Source organism: Mastomys coucha, unplaced genomic scaffold, assembly GCF_008632895.1.
Source record: "Mastomys coucha isolate ucsf_1 unplaced genomic scaffold, UCSF_Mcou_1 pScaffold5, whole genome shotgun sequence".
In the NCBI taxonomy this organism is placed as follows: Eukaryota; Metazoa; Chordata; class Mammalia; order Rodentia; family Muridae; genus Mastomys; species Mastomys coucha.
In genome coordinates, this window is record NW_022196911.1 from 60,247,565 (window position 1) to 60,261,594 (window position 14,030).

A 14,030-nucleotide genomic window follows, 5' to 3' on the forward strand; every position below is an offset into this window, starting at 1 on the left:
CACTTAGTTCCAAATGAGCAGCCTCAGATTATAAATTAAAACTGGGGTAAATGGGTATTTGAAAGAGAAGATAAATGCAGATCAGAGTGGAAAGGAACCCCCGGTCCCAGTGGAGTGAAGTGTAGAACCTTCTGGCTTTCTGCTATACCTCCTTAGGTGTCCCCCACCCCCAAGACTGGAAAGCAAGCTGGCTGGCTGGCCCTCACTCCTCTTGGGTTTTATGGCAACTCAGATTTCCAAGTTCCTTCCAAGGAAAATGTTCCCAGTCTATGATGTAGCTTCTGAGCTGATGGGATGGCAGGATGCCTTCTCAGTGGAGGATGTAAGAAAAGCAGATGCCTAGAGCTCACTGGCATACGTGGGGAGGTTATACTAACCAGTACAGGCAGATGTGTCCATCAGGCTGCTGTGACAAGGACAGCAAGCTATGGAGCACACACAAAGACTGACATAGGACTTAGAACCACACAATGGCTATTCAGGAAGTGCCAGGAGTATTTGGGAAGGGTAATACAAAAGAGGAGGGACCAACCTGTCAAAACTCAGTGGTCCTGGCCCTATCTGTATTGTTTTGCATTCCATGGTCTCAGTTACCCATAGTTGTTTGCAGTGTGGAAACATTAAACTGAAAATTCTGGAAAGGAGTCACTCATAAACTAAATTCTTTTTATTACAACATGCTATTAGAGCCATTCTGTTTTATTATTAATTACTATGAGTCTTTGTGGTGATCTGAATGGCAAATGTTCCCATAAGCTTAAACATTTGAACACTTGGTCCCCAGTTGGTCTCACTGTTTGGGGAGTGTTTGGAGGTGCAGCTTCGCTGGGGGAAGTACATCACTGGAGGCGGACTTTGAGGGTTCAAAGCTTCATGACACTTCCAGTTTGCTATCTCTGTCTTATGTTTGCTGTTAAACATGTAAGCTCTCAGCGTCCTGCCCAGGCCACCATGCCTGCCTCTTTGTGCTCTGCCTCAACACCATGATGGACTCTTATCCCTCTCCTTTCTTGCCTTTGGTTATAGTGTTTTATCATCCAACCAAAGAGCAATTAACACAGTCTCTTATTGTGCCTAGTTTATAAAACTAACTTTCTTATGAGAGTGTGCAGACACAGGAAGGAACAAAGCAACACATGATTTGGTGTTTTTCATGCTTTAGGCATCCACTGGGTGCCATATGGATAAAGGGGGAACAGATAGTATAAGCAGGTACAGTTGGCTACATAACACTGAAGGCTGTTTAGTTAAAGGAGGATTATGAATATGGCTAGTTAGTTCAGTACTAGCTAGCTAGAAAATTAGTCAAGGGGTTTGCAAGGCACACTGGGAAAATGTCAACAAAGACAGAGTGGAGACTGCACATGGGAGACATCCATATACAGGCTGAGGCATAATTCAGGGAGAACAGATGGCATGGGAGGAATCCTCAGAGAGGCTGAGGTACAGATTGAGGAGTAGATGACTATAATAAAAAACACCTGACAGAGAGGAAGGCAGAGGCCTATGTTTACCAGGGATGTTGAAGCCCCAAGGGACTGCCACAGTAGCTATAACAGGAAGAGACAAATGGAGCTGGGGCTGGTTACGGGACTTGGCTTGGAAGATCAGTGAGGGTAGTTTGAACTATGAGATGATGGGGACTGTGGTTGTTTGAATGAGAATGGCCTCCATGGACTCCTATGTCTGAATACTTTGTTCCCAGTTAGTAGAACTGTTTGGGAAGGATTAGGAAGTATGGCATTGCTGGAGGAGGTGTGTCGCTGGGAGTGGACGTTAGAGTTTCAAAAGCTTCATTCTATTTCCAGTTAGCTCTCTGCTACAGTGGCAGTTTTGGATTTAAGGTTTTTAAAAAATATTTCAAAAATATTATAAGAAATGTTTTTGCTTTATTTCCAAGCGTGAGATATGGGCCTGCTTCAGATTGTCCACAGCAGCTGACTATGATTTTCCTCGCGCTCTAGCAGGGGTTTTGTTTTGCCAACTGCAGATAGTTTCTGCAATGGTGCGATGTTTGGAATTCTGGGGACTTTTCAGAGGGTATATAAATGCTAGAGCCCAGAGGTGGGTTGGGTTTTTGGTTGTTGTTGGCCATGGTTTGTTAAGCAATCATGTACAAAGAAGAAACGACAAGAAGAAATTAGATATCCTGATGGTGAAGATCAAACTCGACCCAAAGAATTTGATGTCCTTAAACAGCAGGAAGTAATCTAATAACCGTGTCTCCCCATTTCTGGCCCCAATCTAATTCAGCTCTTTCCTTTCCTCTCTATCCTTTCCTCTCTCCTACCTAGTGTTAGGTGGTTAAAAGGGTGGAAGAAAAGGGGTGGAGAAGGGTGGAAGAAAGGAGAACCCACCATATAGAGAAAGACAGGCTACACTCTACTTCCTGCTTGAGGATTAAGATGTGGTCTCTCAGCTGTTCCTGCTGCCAGGAAACAGGCATATTCCACCATAATGGACTCTAACCCTCTGAAACTATGAGCCCTACATTAAATACTTTCTTTTATAAAATGCTTTGGTCATGGTGTTTAGTTACAGCACTAGAAAAGTAACTAAGACAGGGACAGAAGTAACACCACAAGGAGAGAGAGGGTGAGTCGTGGCAGGTCCATGGCAGTGAATGTTGAGAGTGCTTCTTTGGAATCGTGCTTCATAAGAAAACACAACCAATGAACTAGGAAAAGGAATGGGAGGCTCTCCTGGACTTTAGAGGACATATTCTATCCTAGTTTGAGGAAAATCTAGTCATATTTGTTAGTAAAAGAAAGGCGGTGATCCAAAATGAGAAAAATAAGGCAAAAAGTGGGAGTAGATCTGTCTAGAGGAAGAGTGTTCCCAGAAGGGCAGAAACCAGAGAGACAGGGATAAGATAGGAAACATCAGAGGTCAGTTCACCGACTGACTAGGTATTTGACAATGCTAAAGGTATTTGTAACAGCATATAATGAAATTATGGCAGATATAGCATACTTCTAAATAACCAAGACAAGAATTACTGGTGGTGGTGAAGAACCAAGGTAGCAAGGGTATAAGATTAATTGTTTTATCTTGGCTTAAGTTTTTCTATAATTAAGAGAAATAATCAAGACTATATAGCAAGTTCCACACCAGCTTGGCCTATAGGGTGAGATGCTGCTTCAGAAAAACAAAAAATAAAGAAAAAGTAAGAAAAAAAAGGAAGGAAGGAAGGAAGGGAGGGAGGAAGGAAGGAAGAAAGAAAGGAAGAAACAGAGATAGTTGACAGACAGGTAGAAAAGCCCAGTTAGCCTCCTCCATAAGACTTTCTTAAGGACCAAGGAGAACCTTTCTACATTTTTCACTGATAACAACTGTGAAACTATAACAAAGTTTTTACCATATAAAGACACAAGCAAAACAAAACTCCATATTTATTCCCCATTCTTTTCAGTATCTATGGATTATATAAGCAAATGTGGGCAGGTGAGGGACACCAGAGGAAAATATTGGGTATTTCTCCTATTGCTCTCTGTCTTAAGCCCTTGAAAAGGGCTCTCTAGCTACACCAAAAACTCATAGTTCTGTGGTTAGGAAGGAGTCCAGTAAGCCCCAGAAATCCTATCTGTGCCCTTTCCTGCTCCAGCACTAGCATTCCAAGAGTGTACACACAGCCATTTCTTGGCAGGGCTGTTGGATATCCCAACTTAGGTCCTCCTGCCTGCATGGCAGATACTTAAGGACTGAGCCATCTCCCCAGCTCCACATTTATTCTTTTCCCCTTTGAAATTTTATAGTTTTTATATTTAGTTTTCCATTTTTATGATACCACCACATTTTGGTGATTAAACCTAAAGGACATGCATCCACTGGTCATATTTATTATTTGTTAAGTGAATTTGATGACAATTTTCAGTCTCAATCCTTATTTTAGATTTATATGTGGGATTGCTTAAGCTATCTCATGGAGAAAAAGGAATTCAAGCATCAGCTAGAGCTACAACCCGGTTTTCTTCTACTGACCCTTGGGTAATTTCTACTAAGTGGGCTGAGTGATATTAATAAGGGCGGCTGTACTGTGAGCAGACGTGATCTCACTACGCAGCCCCCTGGCTGGCCTAGAACTCACTATGTAGACCAGCCTCTGCCTCCCGAAACCTGGAATTAAAGGTATGCATCACCATGCCTGGATGGTCAGCCTGTATGTTGAGAGTTGCTATCCTGACAATTGTCCAATCCATTTTATGATTGTGTTGACATTATCCGTTAGCTCTTCTGGTTCTTTACAGGGTAGCCGATGCACACTTTCTTTTACGTGAGATTCTATGGATTCTTCATAAAGAACCTGGAAACTCTCACACTGAACACTGTCTTGTAGTCTTTTCTCATTAAACCCCCTTGTCTCAAGTCCTTTTTTTTTTTTTAAAACAATACACCATTACTTCTCAACACAAACACTATATGGATCCACTATTCAGGAAAGGACTCATATCAATAATAATGCTGCCTTGTCTCATCTGACTCTCTACCTCATTAATGGCTCTATCTTTGTCTAAAATGAGACAATCAAATTCTTCATCATAACCATCATATAAAAACATGCCTTCCTGTAGCTAAATCATCCACATTTTTTTTGTACTTCAGTCCTGTTTTCCTGACCCTGGTACACCAGTGACCAAGATGTTCAGAAGTTTTATGGTCCCCTTTCACAAGCAGCCAACTCCTCAGGTCATGTGTCCTTTAAATTTTATTTTTAAATATCTACTATGTAGGATAGGCCTGGTACACAAAAATCAGCCAACATAGATGTGCATTATGCTACCTTCCCTCTCTTCCTCAGCCCTCAGTTTGTCCTATCTGGCCTTGCACTCAAAGAATACAGCCTGTCTTGGACTAATCATGCATATTAGATGAATGCTAGACTCATCTCTTCCAGTAAGTTTGCAAGCCCTCATCCCATTTTTATAGGTTTTTTCAGTATCAAATGGCTCACCTCTTCCAATAAGTTTCTGACCCCTCATTCCATGTTTATATTTTGTTTAGTAACAAATAATGAGCATGTAGCATGTCCTACACCAAGACTGAGTGGCTGATCAGACTAAAAGAAGATGGCGTGAAGATGTTAAAATAGCCTGGAGGTAGAACTAAACAAATGAATGACTAGACAGGACAAAGAGTGACTGCAATCAATTCTTCATAGCCCTTCCTTACAGGATGCTCTGAAAAGAACAGTCCAATGTCCTGATCAGTGAAATTGTGAAGATCTGTACAAAAGAGATAGGTAAGAATGCTATCCTGGAAGTCAGAAACTTTCTAACCCAAAGGAAGAGGAGGAGGAGGAAGGGGAGGAGGAGAAGAGGAGGAAGAGGAGGAGGAGGAGGAGGAGGAGGAGGAGGAGGAGGAGGAGGAGGAGTACCTAGGGAAAGCAAAGGTGGAGGAGCAAAAGAGGTAGAAGAAAGGAGAGGGGGAAAAGGAAGGAAAGGAGAAGGAAGCAGAGGAAGAGGATAGTTAAAAGGAGACTAGGAGGAAGAAGAGGAAGAGGGGAAGGAGGAAGACATGGAAAAGAAGGAGGATGGAGAGAGGGAGGACATGAGATTAACAGAGGTAAAACAGGAGCAGAGTATTCAAGTCACCAATCACATTAAATATGAAGAACTGGTGTCTAGAATTCTATCACACAGCCTTCATGGACACCTGTCAAACTCCCATAGTCCTCTAGTCTCTCTGTCAAACTTCTTAAGAGAATGCAGTGCCTATTAGTATCTGCAGCAGAGACAATAGTGCCCAAATTAGCACGTCTTAATTTAGGGATCTAGGGTGGGGATGCTACAGGGGAGAAGTTCCTACAGACCCTGCCTCTTGGAAGAGCAAATCAGATGGAAGATGCTTTGTGCCTACCTCCTCCTGCATCCCACATTCCAGCAGCATCGTCACGCAGGCCTCGATAGGGAAGGCGATCTCACGGCCACTGATCATCAGGTGCTCCTCCAGGGGCTTCCCAAAGGAAGGCTTCTCCACCCAGGCCTCTGGGGAGGGGTGACAAGAGAGGGATCAACGAGTAGCTTCCCAAGGCCACCTATGACACACTCTTTCTCCCCTTATCCAGATTCTGCATGGAGTACCAAAGAAACAGAAGGTCCAGATGAGCATCCACTCTTGTGGCTTAGTGAAAAATGGAAAGGCATGGAGAGAACAGAACCTGGCACCACTGGGGTTAATGTGGCAGCCACACTGCACATACCCAACTCATCCCCCTTGAAGGGTGGAGGGATGAGCTCAGCTTTGGGTCACTGATGAACACCAGCTCAGGGAGGTCTACCAGCTCTTCTAAACATGAGCGCTCCCAGGAGAGCACAGGTGCTGTTCTCATCCAGGAGGACAAAGCAGGCTGCCTACCCTCCCAGCTCTGAGGGAGGCTTGCACTTACCCTGCTGTGCTTTGATCAGAGGCAACACAGCCTGCAGCAGTGTCAGAGACTTCCTGTGGTACTCTGCTTGTACTTCTATTAGCTGAGAAAACACAAGAACAAACATTACCCTTTGCCAACGGGAAGCAGAGGCCTTCTACAGCGGCCTCCATTCTTCACAATGGCTCTCACTCAAGGAGGAAGCAGACAGGATAACCCTCAGCCTCCTCCAGTGCTTCAGCCAGTATGGAAAAGGGGGCCACTCTGAGTGGAAACAGAGGAGGTAGGAGAATCAGGAAGGAATGGCGGAATCTGCCTGAGCTGGTGCCTGGCTTAGAGAACTTGCTATGGGTCACCTGACCTCACCTGGACCCCCATCCTCAAAGCTAAAGGTAGCAATAAACATGCAACAATTGGTGAATATAAGTGAAAAATATATGCTGGGATCTGTTTGCCTGTAAGATATATATGAGTGAGAGCAGCCTGTGTGCATACTGATTTCTGTGAGTCACTTGAACATGTAAGTGCTCAGAAAGCACGTGGTTCTATTTCATTTACACCTGGAGGCACAATGGCTTTGACTCTAGTCATGTGGTCCTGGGAACAAACTCCTTCAGGTGTTCTCCTTGCCACCCAATCCATTAAAGAAACAACTGCAGTGTTGCTTAGGGCCAAGGAAAACTTATGAGCAAGAGTGACTTCATTTATTTTCTGGCTGTCCATCTCCCCCAAACTAAACAAAAGCCTGGCACGGAGCATAAACAATGACAGCATTAGTGTGGGACAAAAAGGACCTGAGGCCTGAGAAAACAGCTCATGGAAACCAGGGAAGCAGCCCGACAGAGCCTGGGCGCTGGTGATTTTGTTGGCTTCAGTGACTCTAGACTTTCGTAAGTAAAATCCATGGAATGCATTTGAAAATATACTACTGTAGTGGCTTGAATGAGAAATGGCCCCACAGTCTCCCACATTTGACCACTTGGTCCCCAGATGGTAGTATTTTCTGGGGGTGGGGTTCAGATGGTGGGCCTTGCTGGAGGAAGGGGCAGACTTGGAGAGGAAAATGCCTTTCTACTTCCGGTTTGCCAGCTCTGCTTCCTGATTGTATTTGAAGATGTGAGCTCTCAGCTTCCTTCCTGGACTTCTATGCCTGGCTGTGGTCAAGTTTCTTCCCCATGATGAACCCTTATCCCTCTGGTACCATAAGTCTTTTGTCTGAAGAGCTGCATGGTGTTTGACAATGGCAACAAAAAAAATTAATCAATACAACTACTTGGAGGCTCTTTTGTAGGGTGTGTGTGTGTGTGTGTGTGTGTGTGTGTGTGTGTGTGTGTGTAAGGGGGAACTTCGAAAGTCTTCACCCTATTAATGCAGGAAAGTGCCAGAGCTTGCAGCTGTTCACTGGAGTAAGTATAGCACCGAGCACTTTGTACTCAGATCTGTCTGCCTGCTGCTCTCCCTTTGTCACTTCTTTTCTTCTCCCACCATATCTTTGGTCATGAAATACAAGCTGGTGGATTTTTGGGAATGGGTATATTCAACTGTTCTCCATGTATGACTTCTCTGTCAATGCTTTTCTGTCATTTCTTTATTGAGCTGTAAGGTCACTCTGGCAAGGAGCCAGGGTCCAAATTATCAGGACTGGCTGACTGAAGTTCAGGTGACTTCAGATCCTGTCTCTGGACTCTGAATCTGCTTTCACTGAGGAGAGGCCGTCCATCGCTGGGCCAAATCAATCATTGCCTTTTGAAGTTGGCAAAGACCTTCAGTGGAAACAAATATGCCTTTGTGGGGAGCTGAATATCTTCCTATTCTTCTCAAATCCTTTGCTGTCACAAATCTAGGTTTCTCAGCATGGGTCCTCAGACTTCCCGGGCTGGGCAACTCTGCTGTATGGAGCTGCCTGAACATCTGAGGAGGTTTAGCGCTTCCCTTTGTCTACCACTGACACAGTGCCCCAGGCTTCCTGAGCGGGGACAACCAGAGGCTTCTGTTGACTCCCAGAGTCCCCAAGGAAAGGGGGAAACATCACTCTTAGTTGAGAATCCCTGCTACTGGTTAACTAGGCTGTGATAATCCTCAGGGATGGGGTTCTGTTTTAAGCTTAGGTTTTAGAACAAATCTACACATGGAGGACAGAATTTACCTAGAGACTGAAGCAGCAAAGCGCTGCCCACCCTGCCCCCTCACCTGATGCTTTCATGCAATCAGAAGGCCGCTTTTTTAAATGCCCATCTTCCTTTGCTGTCCACATCATAACAGTCTATAAAGACTCTCCGCAGTCTTACCGTGGTGAACCCTTACCGTTTGAAAGTAGTTTGCATAGTCAATTTCTTTGGCCACAAAACTGTACATGTCAGCGGAAAGCTGGTCCTGTGCAAGGTAAAATATATAAGCAAGGTTAAAAAAAGATTATCGGGGGGGGGGGTGGCTAACACCTGTCCCAGACAGCATGTGAGGAAAGGGCTTAAACTCTGCTGCACCTGATTTTCAATAGTAAGTGATGTGTCGAATACTCTTCCCATGGGACTTCCTGTCTCCCAGCCATGGTTGTACAAATGAATGTCTTTGAAAGTCCATCATACCAGTAGTTTTCCCAGAGCTTTAACTTATGGGCTAGCAAATCCAAGCTGGTATGGAACAGTAATATGCAAATGAGCTCTCTACACCTCTGCAGCTTGCCCTGCCACTTGCCACCTGCCACCTAAAGCAACTCCAAGCATACACAGTGGCTTGCCTCCCTCTGCCACTTCTTGGCTTGGGTTACTTCATCTTCCTGCTAGCTAACTGGATGACCATGAGCCCATGGGAAAGCAACAGAAATGAAGTGCTTTGCAGAAAACCCGATAGACAGGGTCCACAGTGGGAAAGGATTGCCGATTGAAAACTTGTCAAATTCTGACCTCCTCCTGTGTTGCACACAAACATAATGGAGTTCAGTGTTCTTCACCACTAAGCTTCCCAGCTACTTGGGTGGCAACAGCCTGCTGCTGCCCTGGACTCTGGAACATTTTGTTCTGAGAAGAAAGGGTTTCAGTTCCAGAGACAGCCACAGCAGGCACAGTAAGTGTTCTTTGAGCAGCATGCATTGGTGCTAGTAGCATCTTGGGGAGGTTACTCTGTCCTTTTGTGAGGAAGCCCTGTGGCATCCATAGGCCACAATCCCTAGAAGAAGCACTCACTGAGAAGAACCTGCACACCATAATCAGACAGGCAGAGCAATAACACAGAAAGCCAGGATACATCCTGAATAAAAGGAAGCAGGTAGCCCTGAGCTTCAGGAAGAGCTGGCCTGGGGAGACCTTAGGCAGTCACGATGTGCAGAGGGGAAGTCCCAGCCACATTCCCACTGCCACTGTCAAGGATGGACTGCGTCCCCTTCAACTAGGAGAAGAAAGAAACCTTTCTTCTCTTATGTTGCTTCTGGCAGCCGTTCCATCACAGAGGCAGAAAAAAGCAGTAAATGATGGCCGATGAAGTACAACACTTCTAAACTCGTCTTTCCTAGTTTACAATACAGAGGAACTAAACCAGGGTCTGACAGGTGGAGATTACCACCACAAGAGCTGTTTGCCCTGGATCTCTCTATTCTACCCGCTTACACCTTTCCATACGGGCACTTGGTTAAGTAAAAAACAAACAACAATAAAAACAGCCCCAGACTGCTGTGTAGGTCGATGACGTACAGATAAAATTGATTCTATGGTTGCAGCGTATTCCTATTTCCTCAGTATTATAATGTTCAATATGTACCCATTCACGTGTATCCAGACCTACACCCTATTCCTCTATGACAAAGTGGGGCCAGTTGATTTATGATTCTGAACATCAGAACTTAACTATATACTGCCACATACAGAGTAGTCTCCTACAAGGAATAATTCATAAATGTCTGTTTCCCATGATCATTTTACTCAATCAAATATATGAGAGAAATTAAAGTAATATGTTACTGGTTTATATTTTTATAGAAGTTAACTTCCCCTAGATTTACTGTGTCTGTCAATTACATTTATTGCCCACCGTCAATTTCTTGATGTGTGCAGTAAAGGACTGTGGTTCTATGACAAATGTTGGGTTGGCTTTTCTATTTATTTTTATGGTTTTGAAAATAGGACTCTGAGCTTGGAAATTCACTAGGAAGTTTCAGTGTTTTACTTCCTTTTTAGGCACGCTAGCTAGACTTGGGAGGACGCTGTGAGCTCCTTTCTTCTTTCTAAGGTTGATTAGCCCAAGGTGTGTGTGTGTGTGTGTGTGTGTGTGTGTGTGTGTATGTGTGTGTGTGCGTTAACCTTTTTAAAATTTTAATTTTAATTTTATTTATACGAGTGCACTGTAGCTGTCTTCAGACACACTAGAAGAGATCCCATTACAGATGATTGTGAGCCACCATGTGGTTGCTGGGAATTGAACTCAGGACCTCTGGAAGGTCAGTGTTCTTAACTGTTGAGCAATCTCTCTAGCCCCATGTGTGTTAAACTTTGACAAAATAATTCCTTCCGAGGATAGACCTTGTTAAGAATGACAGAAGGGGAGGGCCTCAGAAGTATGAGTTCTGGAGTTCAGATAGTTCCTGCTCATGCGAATGCCAGGTGGGCCTGTGAGCTGCCTGCAATGCCAGTGTGCTGGAGGAGGAAGAAACAAGGGATCCCTGAACCAAGTTTGCCAGCTAGACAACATGAATTTTGAGCTCTGGGTACAAATCATACATGCTGCCTCAATATATAAGATGAGAATGATCAAGGAAGACACCTGACTTCAGCCTCTGGTCTCCACACGCATGCACATACAAATATGTCCACAGTACATGCATAAATACACACATCCCACATACCCTACACATACTCAAGAATAAACAAACAGATTATTTTGAAATTTTCCATTCAGGTTCAGTAAGAATGGATGTGTGTAAGAAAAGTTAATAAGAGGGTACAATGCCTTACATACATGTATGAAACTGTCAAAGAATAAATTAAAAAAATTTTAATTCCCTTCAGGATCTTTGTACAAGGTAAATATGAAACATAAGTGAATGATATTCTTATGTATACAGAAATATTTCACAATCTGGAAAAAAAATCCAATGTTAAAAAATGAATCCAGTGCCTTTTTTTAATGCAGAATATTCAATAAATACTAAGAGAAAATGAAAGAACAGTACAAGTGTAATATTTAAAGCAGCAATTACTAAGAATGCCCCCAAATTTTCAAAAACCCATACATTAAGGAACGTCAGAGAACACCATGCTCAATAAACATACATAAATTACACATGCTATCATTAATAGCGTTGGGGATTGGTTCTCATCCATGCGGTGGGTCTCAATTTATGGCAGTCATTGGCTGGCCACTCCCTCTATCTCTGCTCTTTGTTCCTGCACTTCTTGTAGACAGAACACATTTGGGGTCAAAGGTTTTGTAGGTGGGTTGTTGTCCTGGGTGGGACTTCCACTGGGAGTCCTGCCTGGCTACAGGAAATGGCCACTGCAGAATCCATAACCCCCACTGCTAGGAGTCTCAGCTAGAGTCTCTCCCCTAGACCCTCTGGGGCCTCCAGATCCCAGGTCTCTGGCAGGTCCTAGAGATTGTCCCCTCACTGCCGATCTCCCTTCTCTCTCCAGGCACTCCCTACATATAATTTCCCCTCCACACCACTTTCTTCCCCATCCCCTCTTCCACCCAGTTCCCTCCTTTCATCGACCTTCAATACCTATTTTGTGTCCCCTTCGGAGAAAGATTCAACCATCCTCCCTTGGGCCCTCCTTGTTATTTGGCTTCTTTGGGTCTGTTCATTACAATGTGATTATTCTGTACTTTATGGCTAATATCCACTTATAAGTGAGCACATACCATACACATGTCCCTTTGGGTCTGTGTTACTTCACCCAGTATGATATTTTTCTAGTTCCATCCATTTGCCTGCAAAATTAATGATGTCCTTGTTTTTAATGGCCGAGTAGTATCCCATTGTGTAAATGAACCATATTTTCTTTATCCATTGTTCAGTTGAAGACCATCTAGGTTGGTTCCAGTTTCTGGCTATTACGAATAAGGCTGCTAAGAACATAGTGGAGCACATGTCCTTGTGGGATAGTGGAGCATCTTTTGGGTATATGCCCAGGAGTGGTATGGCTGGGTCTTGTGGTAGAAACTATTCCCAATTTTCTGAGAAAATGCCAAATTGATTTCCAGAGTGGTTATATAAGTTTTCACTCCCACCAGTAATGGAAGAGTGTTCCCCTTGCTCCACAATCTCACCAGCAGGTACTATCCTTTAAGTTTTTGATCTTAGCTATACAATGATGGGTATAAGGTGAAATCTCAGACTCATTTTGATTTGCATTTCCCTGATGACTAAGGACTTTGAATATTTCTTTAGGTGCTTCTCAGCCTGAGACTATTACTGATACTCTGCTGTGCTTGGAGAAGAGGAACTGAGCATAACTGTCCTCTAAGAGGTTTCACTCAGCAGCCAATGTAGAGATGTAGAGACTCAAACCTGAACAGCAGATGGCATCCAGGGAGTCTTATGGAAGAGTTGGTAGACGGACTGAGATTTCTGAAGAGGTCAGGGAGTCCACAGGAAAACAAGCAGGGTCAACTAACCTGGACCCTTGGGGGCTCCCAGAGACTAAATAACCAACCAAAGAGTGAGCATAGGCTGGAAAGAGGCCCCCTGAACATATGCAGCAGATGAGCAGCTTGATCTTCATGCGGGTCCTCCAACAACTGGAGTGGGGTTGTCCCTGAGTCCAGTTGCCTGTCTGTCTGTCTATCTGTCTATCTGTCTGTCTGTCTGTCTGTCTGTCTGCCTGCCTGCCTGCCTGTGAATCCCTTGTCCCTAAATGGACTGCTTTGTTTGGGAGATGATATTCCTAGTCTGCAGCAACTTGTTGTGTTTGGGGGGGGCGGGGCTTGGGGGATGTTAATAGAGGGATGCCACTCAGAGGGAGGCTTCCCCCATCTCAAGAGACTGGGAAGGTGGAATGCAGGGAAGACTTGCATGAAGGGGTATTGAGAGGAGAGGGAGGGGTGTGATATTAGGATGTAAAGCGAATAAATAAATAAATAAATACATTTTAAAAATAAAATAAAATTAGATGGGCAATGTTTAAATTTCAGCAGGTCAAACAAAGACAACATCTTGGAGAAAGTGACATAGGGAAAAAAGAATCAAAATTTAAGTCAGAAAGCATGCAAGTTAGTACACAGTGTGGGACGGTTAAAATATTAAAAGAAAAACATTAAAGCACTAACTTAGAATCTCATACTCTGAAAAATTATCCTTCAAAAGTAAAGGAGAAATAAAGGCTTGGCCAGACAAAGAAAGACTGAAGAGCTGTGTTGCCCTAGACATGGCATGTTAAGGATGATTCCACAGAGAAAGAATATGACAGGAAGAGACACCCAGAGCTCCAGAAATCAAGCACACTGCAGAACAATGAATGAGGATGTGCTGGGTAATTTTGATTGTGGTTCTCATCTCACAGCCTCATGTGATTTAGAACACCTAGGAGACGTGTCTCTAAGGGTATTTTCAGAGAGGTTTAACTGGGGAACAAGATATACTCTGAATGTGGTGGGTAACACCAACCTACAGTCTAGAAAGAGAGTGGGGAGAGGGAGAGAGAGAGAGGGAGGGAGAAGGAGAGGTAGAGGTAGAGGT

At 44.0% G+C, this 14,030-nt stretch overlaps 1 protein-coding gene across 3 annotated transcripts in view; it reads right to left on the reverse strand.

Annotated features, from left to right (window-relative positions):
* Arhgap44 (Rho GTPase activating protein 44) overlaps positions 1 to 14,030 on the reverse strand; it is a 170,702-nt gene that overhangs the window by 31,478 nt on the left and 125,194 nt on the right. For all 3 annotated transcript variants that reach the window (XM_031354908.1, XM_031354907.1, XM_031354909.1), the window contains exons 8-10: positions 8,669 to 8,737; positions 6,386 to 6,467; positions 5,857 to 5,984 (exon numbers count right to left, since the gene is read on the reverse strand). In XM_031354908.1, the coding sequence (XP_031210768.1) occupies positions 5,857 to 5,984; positions 6,386 to 6,467; positions 8,669 to 8,737 (279 nt within the window). The remainder of the gene's footprint in view (positions 1 to 5,856; positions 5,985 to 6,385; positions 6,468 to 8,668; positions 8,738 to 14,030) is intronic.